The sequence below is a fragment of the Nicrophorus vespilloides genome, unplaced genomic scaffold, assembly GCF_001412225.1.
Source record: "Nicrophorus vespilloides isolate i.1.1-1 unplaced genomic scaffold, Nicve_v1.0, whole genome shotgun sequence".
In the NCBI taxonomy this organism is placed as follows: domain Eukaryota; kingdom Metazoa; phylum Arthropoda; class Insecta; order Coleoptera; family Silphidae; genus Nicrophorus; species Nicrophorus vespilloides.
In genome coordinates this window covers 1,867-17,763 of record NW_017099776.1, presented here as the reverse complement: position 1 = coordinate 17,763, position 15,897 = coordinate 1,867, and the positions used below count along the sequence as shown (strand labels likewise).

Sequence of the window (15,897 nt, the reverse complement as noted above, 5' to 3'; positions counted from 1 at the left end):
TCTCTCTCACGCTCATTTTCACAACAAATTTTTAACAAACAAATACAAAAAAAAAATACATAGTACGTAATACAAAAATAATTTCGTTCTTGTTTTCACTTAATGTTAATAATAATAATAATAATAAAAAAATAAATCCAACAAATACTTTCTGCATATATATGTAAATATATATGTATAAAAAATTTCTTATTGCGTTTTTCTTCTTCATCTTCTCCCTTTTCATTCTTTCTTAGGTTTTGTCGTTGTCGTTGTTGTTGTTATTGTTGTTTAATGACAATTGTAATTTGAAGTAAGGAAAATGCTCATCCCCTCTTGAACTTAAGGACGAGCATACTGACGGTGAGAAAGATGACGATCCAGGTGATCGTCGAGAGGAAACCCATGTAGACGTCGCGCTCGATGATCGACCAGCCGCGCGTCAGCATCGCACGGAGCGACGTCGTGGCCATCGTCAGCGGCAAGAAAGTGGAGATGTACCGGAGGATGGCAGGCATCCCCTCGATCGGCCAGATGACGCCGCTGAGAAGCAGCGTCGGGTAGAAGCTACCCAACGCCAGTTGGATGGCATTCCTCTCCAGCTCGCAGACGGCGGAGATGACGAAACCGAAGCACATGCCGCACAGACCTTGGAGGATCGTCAGGATGATCACCCAGCCGATGTCGCCCTTGCACTGCACACCGAACACCAGGATCATGAAGATGAGCACGAGCGCCGTCTGGCCGCACATCACCACGAACTGCGTGACGACGTGCGAGAAAAGAATCTCACCGGGAGATACACCTACAAATCAACAAATTCAATTAATATTATCGCAAATTAATATTAATTAAGACGTACCGGCAACCCAGGAGCGATCCAAGAGACCTTCCGTCCGCTCAACGATCAACGCGGATGACGTCAACGCGACGGCCAAGAAGAAAACGATGCTAAAAATAAGAAAATAAAAGAATTTTTTAATAAAACATTCAAGAGATCGTCAAAATAATGATTCTTACGTGAGGATTACACCTGGCGCAACGAAATCGGTGAACGAAGGCTTGCTGGATCCGTAAATGGGAACTTGGAAATGGATGGGTACGTCGGCGATCGCTTCATTCTGATCGCAGCTCTTCAGCAGCGACTTGGCGAAACTTTGATACGTAAGTTGAAGATCTCGTTGCAGGATTATGCCAATTTGTTGATCTATAAATTAATTAAGATTGAATTAGTCAGTTGTTCGTGATTGAAGTCATCATCACTACTCACTTGACATGTCGAGCCACACTCTGACTTCGCTCTGATCCAGTGTTTCGTCGTCGGCGTCCTTGCCCAGAGCCATCCTAGCAACGAGCGCGTCGGTGAAGTTCTCGGTAAAGTATAAGGCACCCCAGGCGTTTCCAGTCCGCACGGCCATCTGAGCGCTCTGCGGGTCCGGATAATACTCCTTTATTATAGTCCCGTTCTTTAGATTGTCCAGGTATCGACAACTGAGATGGCTGAACTTGCAGCCCATCTCGTAGTCGCACGACTGGTAGGTGAGGTTCGTGTAGTTGGTTTCGTGATTGACGACGGCGATCTTCAAGCCGGTCGGGTCTCGTCCTATGGCCAAACAGAAGAGAATCACCTGCATCACGGGCAGCGCGAAGATGAACAGCATCACGCCCACGTTTCGCCACATCCGCAAAAAGTTCTTCTGCAGCAGAGCTTTGATCTTCCCCACCGACGTGATGTTCGAGCAGCTGCAGTCGTCGCACGAGTCCATGATTCCGCCTTTCGTACCGCCGTTCATCTGCAAGAAGCATTTTAAATTAACGATTTACATAAAGTTTGATCGATATCGAACTCACATCCAGATGTCCGTTGGCGCCTTCGTGTATCAGAATCTCCTTGCTCTGGTGAAAGTTGAGGCCGACGACACCGCTCTCCTCCGTAACGAACACCGACTCGTTCTTCTTGTCCCAGTTGAGCGTGGCCAAACTGATGTTGTTAGACATGTTCTGCGGTTGTGCCTCTGCTGGCAAGGCGGGCGTCGGCGCGTTCGCCTGACCCTGTTTCCTACTCAGCTTCAGGAACACCTCCTCCAGCGAGCTGCAGTTGTACATGGTCAGCAGACGACTGGGCGACTCTTCGGCCAACAATTTTCCACTTCTCATCAAACCGATCTGCAATACGAGACGAAGCGCGTTAAATTAAAGTTACATTTGAAAATCATCTACAGATAATAAACTAACCGTGTGAGCTTGCCGGGCTTCTTCGATGTAATGCGTGGTGATGATGACGGTCTTGTTACCGTCCTTGGTGATCTGCACCAGATGATTCCAGATGCTCTGCCTGAGCAACGGATCGACGCCGACCGTCGGCTCATCGAGGATGAGCAGCTCCGGGTCGTGCATCAGAGCAACCGCGAACGAGACACGCCTCTGCTGTCCGCCGCTCAAATTCTTGACCATCCTGTTCTGGCTGGGCAAGTCGAGGAAGTTCAGCAGGAACTGCAACCTCTCGTTGATCTCCTCCGTCTTCATCCCGAAGATCCATCCAAAGTACATCATGGTCTCCTTGATCGTGAACTCGCCGTAGAGCGCGATCTCCTGCGGCATGTATCCGACTCTCTTGCCCGGCACTCCGGAACCCTTCGTCCCCGGTTTTCCGCCAAGCACCCAAATCTCGCCCTCGTTCAAGCGCCTCCTTCCGACGATGCACGATAGCAGTGTGGTCTTACCGCAACCCGAGGCTCCCAACAAACCGTAGCTAAATAGAGAGAAAAAAACAATCAAATTAGCAACAAATCTCATCTTTCATCATCTCATTGCACATACATTGTGCCCTTCTGCACGGTCATGTTGAGATCGCTCAGCACGTGGTTGGGGTTCTTCTTCGACCCGTAATGCTTGTAGGCGTGCCTCACGCACACCGCCTGCTGCCTCCTCGTCCATATCGTCGACTGCTGACTGTTCAGCGGTGGATGCGGCCTCTCGACGCCGACGCCCACCAGATCTGGACCGGGCGTCACAGGTTCAACCCTCTCACCCATCGCCGTCGTATCACTGCAACAACAACAAACAAAAAAAATAAAATTAGAAAAATTAGAAAAAGAAATAAATTAAACACAACCTTCTGCTCTCGTTCTCGATTATATAAAAAAACATTGCATATTAATTGCGTTCATGCGACCTTGAATGTTTTGCCACAGAGACAGGCCGCTTGCTACCTTCTTCTTACCCAAGAGTCCCTCTCGCACACTCACTAATTAATAATCATCGAACGCAAACACTTGCGCATAAACGTAATTGAAATGGAAACGTGTTAAAATTCGTTCCGCGGAAATCGAATCGAAAGACAATTACATTATATTACTATTTGAACGCCGCTACACGATATTTATAAATTTGGAAAATTACAATTTTTCAAAATGTTCGAAATATTAGTAAATCTTGACGTGACTCAAAAAGCGCACAATTCATTGCCAAAAACACATTACTCAATTCGACGCGTGACTTATCACCATCTCTGACTGACTTACAAGCTACAACAACAACAACAAATGCTACTTTGTTTATTTGCTTGTTTGCATGACATATCTTTGTTTCCGTGGCAACAGAAACAAAAGAGAAACGATCGGAACAATAAAAGCGGTAGGCGCGCTGCGTCGAAGGAGGAGAAGGAAGAAGGCCTTTCAAGGATCACAGAGGAACGTGTTCGGAAACTGTAATGCATGCAATGTAGTAGTGGAGTTAGTTATGAGAGCACGAAACATTTCATACCAAATTAATTAATTGCCTTGTTTGTATAACGACGATTCGCAAATTAGCGTGTACGAGAAAATGCCAACAAGAAAACGAGTACAGACTTGAGAGAGAGAGGTCGCGCAAAGAGCAACGAAGGAAAACGAGTGTAAAATACACCCGAAAATAACTGGCGGCGAAAAACGAAAAGAAGGCCGAAAACCGAATTCTGTGCGTCAGAGGCGAAGCGAAGGTTTACAAGAGTATAGTGATTTTAACACATATATATATTTACGCAAAGCGAGCATATTTTGTTGGTACGCATCGATGAAAGCAATACGGAAAAATATTTAGAAGATTCGGTTAACATCTTGAAAAAATCAATCAAACAATTGATAACTACAACAAACTAAAATGTTAAACAAAAATCAAACCACCTAAGACAGAACAATTTTGTTTTTTTTTGTGGTAAACGTTTGTCATAAATCGTATAATAATCTAGCATTCGCGTCAAAAACAATTGAATTTACATCGCGAAACGGATGAAAGAGAAAATCAAACAATTGATAACTATAACAAACTACGGCTGCCCTAGCAAAACAAAAGTGTTAAATATCGGCAATGTTAAGTAATTTGCATTTGTGCAAAACAAAAATCAAATCACCTGAGACAGAACAATTTGTTAAACGCTTGTCATACGATTTAATAATAATCATCTAGCGTCATTCGCGTCAAAAACAATTGAATTTACATCGCGAAACAGATGAAAGAGGAAATCAAACAATTGATAACTATATCAAAACTACGGCTGCCCTAGCAAAACAAAAATCAAATCACCTGAGACAGAACAATTTGTTTTTTCTAATAATCATCTAGCATTCGCGTGAAAAACAATTTAATNNNNCACGGCTACCCTATCAAAACAAAAGTGTTAAATAAATCGGCAATGTTAAGTAATTTGCATTTGTGCAAAACAAAAATCAAATCACCTGAGCAATTCACAGAACAATTTGTTTTTTTCTAATAATCATCTAGCGTCATTCGCATCAAAAACAATTGATTTTTCATCGCGAAACAGATGAAAGAGGAAAAACAATCGATTTAAAGATAGTAACGACGTGTCCAAAAAGGTGACAACTATTAAACAATCGTGTCACTTCCTAACGACAAACGCGTGCGGTTTAATGGAGATTCTTCGTTGTTCTCCTCTCGCACACAAACCATTTGAAACTGGTTTTCGATGATTTTTTTTATCGGCAATTAAAAGTGAAAAGACGACAATTATTATTAGTACGAGACAAATAAAATTGTGGAAACTCTCGATCAAACCAAAAGCGTTTAATACAAATTAAGTGTTTGTTTGTGTAACAAATGCGATGTAATTATGAGAAAAAATCGCTGATTCACGCAATTAAAATTGCATCCAGCGATTCGATGGAGATATCGATCAATTAGAGGAAGAAATAATTGAAAATAATACAAAAAAAAAACTCATGAAATATTAATGATTGCAACTGAGAGGAGGAGAATGAAAATTACTTTTCAATTGCAAATAAATCTATTTCAGATGAAGTAATTCATTCGAATCCAGACACAAAAATTGACGTAAAGCACACGAGGATAGAAAGACACAGATATGTGTCGCGTTTCGAAACTTTTCTGCCTCGGGGAAATAACTTATTCATGATGTTATATAACTACTACTACATTCATATGGAATGTCTAAAGTAGTGAACTTTCAAATATGCTTCGAGAGCAAGATCGGTGGCGCGTCGTAAGAGTTTCAATAACTCAAGTTAACAAGACCAAATTCATTGATTCGATCGAACGTACAGCGAGACTATCGTCTTCAAGTTAAGTGCGACCAATGTAAAATCAAGCAAACAAAAAAGAAAACAACAAAAATGCAAAGGCGAACCGGTGTAATAATTTGTTTTCAATGAAAGTGCGATCAAGTTTTCCCAGGCGAAAAATAGATGGAAGGACGACGACGACGACAACAATTATTATTATTACCTGGACGACGTTTGCACCGGTTGGACCTCGGCCATCGTTCGATTCGCACTGAATATTATATCTTATTAACTTGCGCACTTACGCAAACTTATTGCAAACAATCAAACGAATCGATGCAGAAATATCGGAGAAGAGCGAAAGGAGAAAGGGACAGACATTACGACACTGAAGAGGCAACAGCAGCAAGAATCGATGAACGTACTTTATTTAATTAAGAAGTCAACCCGGGTCGCAGCGGTGACGCGATTCAATGGACGCAAAACAAAAGAGTAAAGTACAGGTAAAACAATTGGGAAAAACTGAACTAAAAAAAATGAACATCTGATAAAACACGGGGGCGGCAGCGGCACATCGATTTCGACCGTTAAATCATTTAACGTTCACTCAATAATGCAGTAATCCATCCCCTCGATTCAATGCGAATCGATAAATTAGATATGCATTCACATAATTACACACACACACAAGAGTACAAACAAATTGTAATAATTCTATTAGCAATGGACTGATTTTCACGATGTAATCGGGTCAACCAAACAAAAAAAATACTCGATTCGCCTCATAAGGAACCGAAATTGAGCAACGTGAATTTTCGTCGGTTCCAATTAGAGCGCGCGTTCACGTAACGTAACGCAACGCAAGGCACTCTCGACGTTAATTTCGTTCTTGTTTTTTTTTTTTGGCGCAAGTTTCTTAATTTTATGAAACTCGTCGTTATTACGATCATTACGAACGGATGCGATACAAATTTCGCCGCCGCCACCTACCAAAACGTACAACGTTTATACTTCTCCTCCTCCCCCCCTCGGACAGAAACACCTCACCTCGTGTGCTTCTTAATTTCACGTAAAATTATTATTATAAAAGAGATTTTATAACGCTTTCGCTTTCGACCGGCTTAATGAAGAAACACGACCACCAACAGCAGCAGAACATTACGAAACGAGAAAGGCCAATAAACCGTACTACACATGCATACGTTAAGTGTGTGTCTATGAGAAAAACGTGCGGCGGCGATGATGAGGAGATTCCATTGACCGGAAACAACGAAATTGCGAAAAACTCTTAATGTTTGTCGACCCACTACTACAACTACTTCATTCCAGCTAACTTCCATGGAAATTCCACCCGCGAGTGAAAGTCAAGTCGCAGCACACGCAATGTCTTAACGTCACGTCACCAAGATCAAGTTACTTGTGATCTGTATACTTGACAAGTTACTCGTAAGCCCAACAACTTGATATCGTTTCGACGTTACAAACGATTAAGTCATTAAGCAGTAGAGGGGTAGAAAGTTAAACGATAGATAGACCTAATAATAGTAATGCGACGCGAAGAGTGAGTGTAGAGGTGGGAGGACAATTATCGAGTTGCAGCACACCGCTCTAACCTTGATACGCAAGAAACATTCCAATGTCCCGATCGCGAAATGTTTAAAGTCTAATTGCAATGCAGTGCGTTCCAATGTTCGAGAAGAATAAAAATAAAGAAAATGATAAATCAGGAGAGATCGTGACCAAGGCAAATGTACACAATTACCCGAACGCATTTCAAATGATTACAAAGCAGACAATTTTCGCATACTTATTACACTGATGTTCACTAGCTAACTAACAAAGTTCGAACCACTTGTCGGACTTTGCCACAAAATTGACAATTAAGAACTTTATATTATTTCGACGCAAATACTCGACAAGTAACAATTCTCAAGAACTACAGACGTGATTCAAGTGAAGCAATGCGCAAATCACATAATAACGTTCAAAAAAAAACTTAAGCACATCTTGCACGAAATCGATTCATAATTTCGAATCGCACACGCCATGATATACCATCATTCTTTTGTTTCCGAAATTACGCTTTGTTTACGCGTTTCAATTGGTTTCCAGTTAACCACAGCAACAACAACAACAACAACAACTACTACAACTACAAAAGGACGCCGAAGAAAACATGAAAATCCTTTTTAAAACTAGCAACAAATAAAATTATAAAGTAACAAATGTTTTATGCATACGTTTTAAAACGTTACGAGACAATATTTTTCTATTTTCGTTGATTGCAAAATTACAGACAATTACAGCGGCAATTTGTGGCGGAAATTGTCCTTCGAAAACGTACACACACAAAAAAAATAAGAGAGAGAAGAAAACGAATTGATCCGAGAAACGGACACGTCGCGAAAACAACAATTTATATAAATTAAAAAAACCTATTTGAATACACTTTTGTTTTGAAGTCTATTTCTTATATAGAGAAATAGATATTAATGAATTATTAAATTCGAAATTAATTTAAAATTATTATAATGTATAAGCTTCAAGGTGGCGCAGAAAAAATTGTTAATTTCGAGAGATCAACTTGAAATTAACATTCGACAGATCTCGAAGTGTCCCACCAATGTTGTTTTGCCGCTAACGCCGAAGAAAGTGTGCTAAGGTTTCTGTTCTGTTCGCGCATTGTTAATAATTTCTCAGACACGTACACGTTATTATCATTTCTTTTGTAATAACCAACGACGATGATGATGATGATGATGAGGAGGAGAAAGAGGCGAAGGAGAAGTCTAATTTTAACACGAAATCCAGTTTACCTTTCTGGTTACGCAGAGAGAGAGAGAGAGAGAAGAGCAGGGACCGCAAGCAATAATGTATGTTATGTGTATATAAAAAAAAACGAACCCGAAAAAGGAATCTATTGACGTCACGCGCGAACTGGTTTGACCTCTCTTCGATCTCCTCGTAAATGCAGAGGGTTTATTTTTTTCTTAAATATCATTTTCGGTCGACCCAGGATTAAAATATTTCGATTTACGCACGAGACCTTCTCGAAAACGATGATTACCCACGTCGACCAACCAAAAGGATAACAAGAATTTAAATCGTAATCAACATTAATTTACAACAACAACAACATGGAATGACATTTAACTTGTAAAATGTTAACAACTGCAATTGGACTCGATCTTAATTAAAATCAAGGAAACGGTGGTAATCAAAAAAAAAAGAAAACTAGAAATGAAGCCAAACAAGATTAATGTAAAGAACGAATTGATGGCGAGGATCGACAATTAGGATATGTTCGCAATTTGCCAGACAAACAATGACTGTTTCTTACGTATCCATGGAAATCGTTGTTGCATGGTTACCAGGATCGTCGATCGTCGTTTTAGGAGTTGTGGGTCAAATAATTTAGCCGGCCGTGAATTGAATACGAAAACAACGAAATCCAAAAAAAAAAAGAAGAGAGAACTCGACGTTTTGTTTGCCGCGTTTGAATAATTATCTTCTCGATTCGTTAAGTTTATCTCAATTTAATCTAAAATGCGAATCGCTTCTCTAAAGAAGATCCAATAAGCGTATAGAGCTAAAATTTAAACTTAACCAAATTCCAGTTAAAGTGGAAGTTGGATTGGAAACGAAAGGCTTATTAGAAAATGCTGAAAGGTGGTAACGGTTAAATGAATTTGCGTGAGCGCTGCACAAGTACAAATTTAACACATAATATTAGAAAAGAGCGAGTTGCACAGAAAGAGAGAAATAATATGCATGTATATTTCTTTACGTATTAAATGCACATTCATGTTTCTCCTCCGCAACAAAAGGAGAATAAGAAAAAGAAAAAGAAAAAAAAGGAACGAGCAAGAGACAAGACGGCTGAGACTAATAATTGTCAACTTTTACTTGTCCTTAAGCACAAAACGACGACGCGCGTTTCGAAACCCGATTTCAATAACGTTTTCCATTTTTCTTCATTCTACTTTGTAACCAGCAAAAAAAAAATACAGCTACTATTCACTTTCGGTCATCTGCAAATCTGTGTGCGTACTTCTCAAGTTACTTAAATTAAGTAATAAACAAGTAACATGGCAAGTATCGTCTTGTTTCTTAAGTTGTACTCATAATAATTTAAGTAACGGACAAGTTATTTGTTGTTTCTTAAATTGTACTTAATTTAAGTAATGGAAAAGTTACTTGGCAAATATATCGCATTGTTTCTTAAGTTGTACTTAAGTTAAGTAATAAACAAGTAACATGTCAAGTATCGAATTACTTAAGGTAGACTTAATTTAAGTAACAGAAAAGTGAATTGTCAAGTATCGTCTTGTTTCTTAAGTTGTACTCATAATTTAAGTAAGCGACAAATTACTTGGCAAATATCGCATTGTTTCTTAACTTGTACTTAAGTTAAGTAATACACAAGAAACATGTCAAGTATCGAATTGTTACTTAAGGTAGACTTAATTTAAGTAACGTTAATGTGAATTGGCAAATATCGCATTGTCTCTTAAGGTGTACTTATAATTTAAGTAACAGACAAATTACTTGGCAAGTACCGTCTTTCAGCGTAAATATAACTATGACCCAATGAAGTAAAAACACTTCATAAATATGTTTCACATGCGAAGGAAACGTTTCCAAGCGCGCAATTAGCATTTGCCTCCTATTTTTTTCTCTCTCTACTTCTGTTGTTAATGTAGTTGCGTAATTAACTCTTTGGTCTCTGCAGTCGTCTGTGTACTTAAAACAAGTCAAGCTAAGAAACAGAAACTCAGAGAGTGAAAAAGAGAGAGATGTAAAGAAAAATGGAAACGCAACGTTTTACACCCGTTCTCCTTGCCGTGGACTTTGCCCTACACGTTAAAAGTCCACCGCATTATTATTATTATTATTACTGCATTACTATTTAATTTATATTAAATACATTTAATATTACACGAATCTACGCGACCGCACAAGGCTAACTAAACCTTGGCTATGATCGGAGGTCTTTTCCAACCAACCAACCAACTGCACGTTTACAAGATTCTCACAATCCGTGTCTCCTTTTTCTTTTCATTCTCTTAAAAAAAGTAAAGGACGAGGATACACCGTTGCGAGGACTAGCTAGACCGAAATGTGTTGAATATTTAATCATGGATTTCGATTATACGTGTAGTCTACAAGAAAGCAGACAGATAGAGACGCTGCGAACCGGTCTCTGGACCTACTCTGATCACTCGCAAGGTGACTAAGGTCTATGAAGAATAAAACAAAATAGGTGAACGACCCTTCCTCCCTAATCCCTACACTCCCTCTATCTACATATCTAAAGTATAAGTGTATTACCTGCATTCCAAAGAACACGATTCGGGAATTAAATCACCACATTAAAAACACCACCGACTTTGATAATCACCTATCATTCATTCAACGTGTCTGTTAGCCCATTATTCTGTTTATACAACAGTTTTACCAATCATAAAAATAATTTAAAAAAAAATTAATTGAATTTCATTGAAACAGACTTAATTTCCAATTCGAATCCACGAATAAGATGATGATCAAAAGGTCAAAGTAGAAGCAATTAAAAAATGTCATCTCTCTCTCTCTGCTCATCGTCAAATTACTAAACAACAACAAAATCTCGTTTTGCATCAGCATTTCTGCACCATTTACAAAAAAAATTATTCAATTTACAATCATCACACCACGCGCGTTTCCAATTAAACAAGCGAAACCGCAATTAAATTACTTTTATAAAAGTCGGCAAGTTTATGTGTGGAAAATTCATGAGAGTCCGAGAATAGAATCGAATCGCATTAATTATTGAGCATTAAAAAAAGACAGCCGTCTCGCGACAAAACGCATGCAATCAAGTTTCCGACCAATTAACAATTACAAAAACTGCATTAAACTTGAACGTCAAAGTGCACGTTCTCACATCACAAAGTATCAAGTGCACATTTGTATATTTAGTTAAAATCTCCATGCGTAATTTAATTGAGAGCGAACGAGAAAAGCAAACAAAGAGAGTGAGAAACTAATGGAACAATCAAATTCGCGAAATGAACGAGCCCAAAAAAAGGACGAAAATACAAAAGAATTGTACGCTAATTGCTTGAGCATATTGAAATTTCGCTGCTCAGTTGGATGTGTGTCGGGGACGAGAATCTTTTCCTACATTTCCCCTGTACAAAAACGCTTACAGTGGAACCTCGCTTAACGAGTTTACAATCCGTTCCAAAAGTAGAGTGACGGGACTTCTCTTCTCATCGTTAAGCAAAATGCTCGTTATGTGAGGTTCTACTGTATATAGAAACAACAGTTTTTGAAGAATCGAATAATATACATGCAAGAAGAACGTTCCCTTTCGTTGGATGTGAGCAAAACGAAAGCGCGCACTAATCAATTAACATACAGTCTGCAGCAAAGCTTTCAATAGACAATTTGCGAAAACCAATCGATTCATCATACAGTTATTAAAGAAAGAAAGAAAAAAGACACGAAAGCAAAAGTTGTAACAAATTGAAGATTGCGGGGAAATTGTAAATGAGTCAAGTAGCAAACAAGTAGTAGACCGCAAACCGAACGACGAACGCCACATTTCGGCCGGCGGAATTTACAAAAGAATCCAACGTCGGTCGGTCATTATTGAAAACAAAACAGAAAAAAAATGGTTTCAGTTTCGTTTTCACTTTCTCGCAAACGAAACAATGCACTTAATACGCAATTTAAAAAATACAGATTTCTAAATTTTAGATACAACAAATTCCCCAATTACTTGAAAATCGCAAAGTAAACGCGTAACACGCACGCATCTTGATTTAGGAGATAAAGTACGCGCGCGTAGTAAGGAGAAGAGGTCGTCCTTGGCTCAGAAACCTCAAACGTTCCATTACCAAATGCGAGCAGAGTTATTTGACGTACGAGGTACGCGTTTTTATTTATTTATTTATTTATTTATTTTTTGGAGAACCATGAATTACGATCGGTTTGAGAGTGTACACCGTTTCGGAATCGAACCCCATTAATAACGCATTCAAGATCACGACCGGAATCAATTCACAATCTCAAGAGAAACAACTTAATTTTTAACTTTTCGTTTTGACACGACTTTTACGTAAATCCCTAATCAAAGTCCGACCGACATTCGAACGCGCGTTCGTCGCATCCTGCCTAGATAAAAAAAAGACAAGCGCAACTAATCGGAATGTGTTTAAACTATCTAAATAATATCCCATTACTTACGTTATTAACATAATTGTCGGATAATGCGGATTTCACTTTTTTGTTTCTGTTCGTTTGCTCTCGCCGTTGTTTCGCTGCCGTCTAAGTTTGCTAAATCGAAAGATTCCCCCTCATGAACTACAAAGAGAATAACAGAAGAAAAAAAAACATTTTTTTTTAAATTAAACCCACGACATAACACTACTAAAACCCATCAATTCCGAATGCGCAAATATTAGCATTCGACACATTCCAAGTACTCAGAGAAACAGGAAAAGCCTCACACACCAGTATTATTTATCCATAAAACAATACGCGATTTTAAATGTAGAATCTACGACCGAAAATATGTCCACATAAACCAATCAGAGGAGTCCCGCACATGCATAATGCATTCGGCATCTCGATTAAAACGAAAAAAATACCGAGAAAAGAAGCGTGTTTTTACCGTTAACAGCGACTCCTGCAGCAAACGCAACGATACAAAACTGATTTACAAATAATCAATAGTTTCCAAATACATTTGCAAAAGCGATATTTATAATAATAATACTAATTGCGTAATCGTTCGTTTAACGCGAACTCTGTTTGCGTATGCGTCACTGCGTAAATTCCGTTCGAAACGAGGAGAGGATGAAAAGCACACGCACGCAAAAAAAACATAAAATGAAAAGGAATCACGTGAGCTGTTACATAAAAATATGAGTAACGAGTTTAAAAAGAAAAACAATTATCTTGGTCACTCGATTTGACGAATTACAACAAAGTCAATTCCAATACGCAAAGACTGTATCTGGATATTACCAATTTTTCGGAAATAGAAAGTTGTGTAAATAACATAATGCGCGAGTTATTCGAAAACAAAGTTTCTCCACTCTGTTGAATGTTCAAAATTGATTCCAAGCGACGAATTTCGAAGACAATGTTTGGAAACTAATTGAGAATTGCAGAAATTAATTGATAAACTGTACAAACCTGAAATGAAATAATCAAAGTTCAAGGTAGAAACATATTTAAAGACGAAGGTTTTCATCGATCGGGGGGAATCCCCTTTTCTTACGAAACAAAAATCAAGCGCACTAACGCTCGAGTCGAGAAACAAAAGTTTCCCACGACAACTTGACTTTAGGCAACGATTTGAATGCTTTCTTCTGAAACTAACAAAACAGATAAATGAAAGAAGTAGTAAACTATCGTTGGACGAATTAGTTTTCTTCCATCCAATTAGAAATTTTCGTTTGGGACGTGCGTTGGCCGTGAATTTCGCACCGCAACTTTTTGTCGATGAGCGCAACACACACACACATACACACACGCAGAGAGAGAGAGAGAAAAGAACGCTGCCTGCGACATAACACATACGTACTGACCTAAATCCACGGTAAACACGTAACGTGAAACGTAACGCAACCGTAACCCTATTAAGTGCATCATACTATCTATACACAACAACACCATACGAAATGAATCAAAATCAACCCAAAAAAAAAACGAGCAGCGAAAGAACGGAGATGAACGAAATCGAAAAGGCGAGCACACAGAGAGAGAGAGAAAGAGAGAGAATGTTTGTAAACAAAGCAGAAAAGTCCGCTTCGTCGTGTTTTGCGTATGTTTTCCAAGTGACTGTCGGGTGTTGCAAGGTGTTTCGCATGTGTCACGTTTGCAAAATTACAAAACGCGATTTATAATAAATTCGTGCCCGGTATTATTATGTAACACATACACACACACACATCGAAATTGGCCCCCTTTAAAACGCTAAAACTAAAGCTGTTGCATGATGCAGTTGCAAATTAATACTTCCAATTATTACTACTAACTTCTTTTTAAGCATAATAATAATGATGACATTTAAAAGCAAATAAAAAAAAACTTACATAATAACAAAAAATTACAAACTATACAGTAAATAACATTCTAATTGAATTCTAAACGATAATTTTTGTGTTTCTATTATGAGCGCATAACAATTTCGTTATAACACAACACAAAAGTTACCTCAACGCAAGAGAAAGAGACAGACAGACAGACAGAGAAAAATACTCTACAAAAAAAAAACGAAACGAAACGAATAAATTTAATTGGATTTGCAGAATTAAAACTTTCTAAAGTAATGCAACAGAGCAAATGTTGTTTTCAAAGTAACGGACGGAAAACTGATCGCAAGACACTTCCTCGAAATGATATGAAAACGAAATGAACGAATCGAATATGAAAAAAGTTTGCAAAATGTTCGAAATCGATACGTTTAGAAACGTAACCGTAACTAATTGCGTCAACTTAATGCACAATTAATACATTCTTAATGGAAAGAATCAAGACTTCACCTATTGGAAACTTATTTTGATGTGGAGTATCTTAAAACGCAAATCGAGAAAAAACATAATTTTACATAATTAACAAAGACTTATTAAAAACAACTAAACACGAAAGACGGCAATTTTTTTATCCGTGTGTGTTGTTTCGGTGCCGCTGCGATTGGGCAATTAAAATTTCCAAATCGCCGATTTCGAAACGCCAAAACAGAAACACATCAGGTGTTATTTGTTGCGACGAAACGCAGCAGCAGCAGCAGTTACATTCGGAATTGATGGATTGTTATAGATTAAAATAATAAATGTTGTCGATTCTCTTACGTCAAATGAAACGAGAAGTTCTTAGCCGTTCTTTGTTGGTCCAATTGGAAAACAGAAGCACCCCCCAAAAATGAATAATCGACGCACTGTTTTTTTTTCTTTTCTTCTTCTACGAGTGAATTAGAGAGCACTGTTCACCGATGCGGCAAATAATATTGAATGAATCAATGAAACGGAGGAGAAGCACCAACAACAACAACAACCGCAATTGTGTGTCGTATTATCACTTTGATATGTCCGTGCGTGGAGTGTCGTCGGGCGCGCGCGCTTTCGACTGGGTTACTCGCTGAACTGCTCGTCGAAGTCTCCGTTGAAGGCGAACCCAAAGTCCGAGAGCGCTCGCTGCGATCCCCCACCCACCCAGGAGGGAGCAGACGGATACGCACACGGAAAGTGAGAAAAAGAGAGAACGACGAACGCGTATATCGAATCGAAGGTAAGAAGAAAAGAAATGTGAGTAATATCACCTGAGAATGAAGGAAAGAGACTCGCTTCTATACAACAAATCATCCTCTTCCTCCACCACCACCTCAACCAACGCAACTTATCAT

General features: G+C 38.8%; 1 protein-coding gene across 6 annotated transcripts; it reads right to left on the bottom strand.

Moving 5' to 3' along the window:
• Positions 1-210: 210 nt before the first annotated feature.
• Positions 211-15,678, bottom strand: LOC108565561 (ABC transporter G family member 20). 6 transcript variants are annotated; one of them, XM_017925090.1, is made up of 8 exons: positions 15,347-15,678; positions 2,800-3,027; positions 2,215-2,731; positions 1,831-2,145; positions 1,250-1,772; positions 1,000-1,186; positions 842-930; positions 211-784 (listed from the first exon to the last, which is right to left on the bottom strand). In XM_017925090.1, exons 2-8 carry the CDS (start codon positions 3,012-3,014, stop codon positions 306-308), a joined length of 2,325 nt encoding a protein of 774 aa, XP_017780579.1. In that variant the 5' UTR covers positions 3,015-3,027; positions 15,347-15,678; the 3' UTR covers positions 211-305. The 6 variants fall into 6 exon arrangements, with proteins under 6 accessions (XP_017780579.1, XP_017780578.1, XP_017780576.1 ...); XM_017925089.1 differs by lacking the exon at positions 15,347-15,678 and adding an exon at positions 12,732-12,820; XM_017925087.1 differs by lacking the exon at positions 15,347-15,678 and adding an exon at positions 5,722-5,814.
• Between the last annotated feature and the right edge of the window lie 219 nt (positions 15,679-15,897).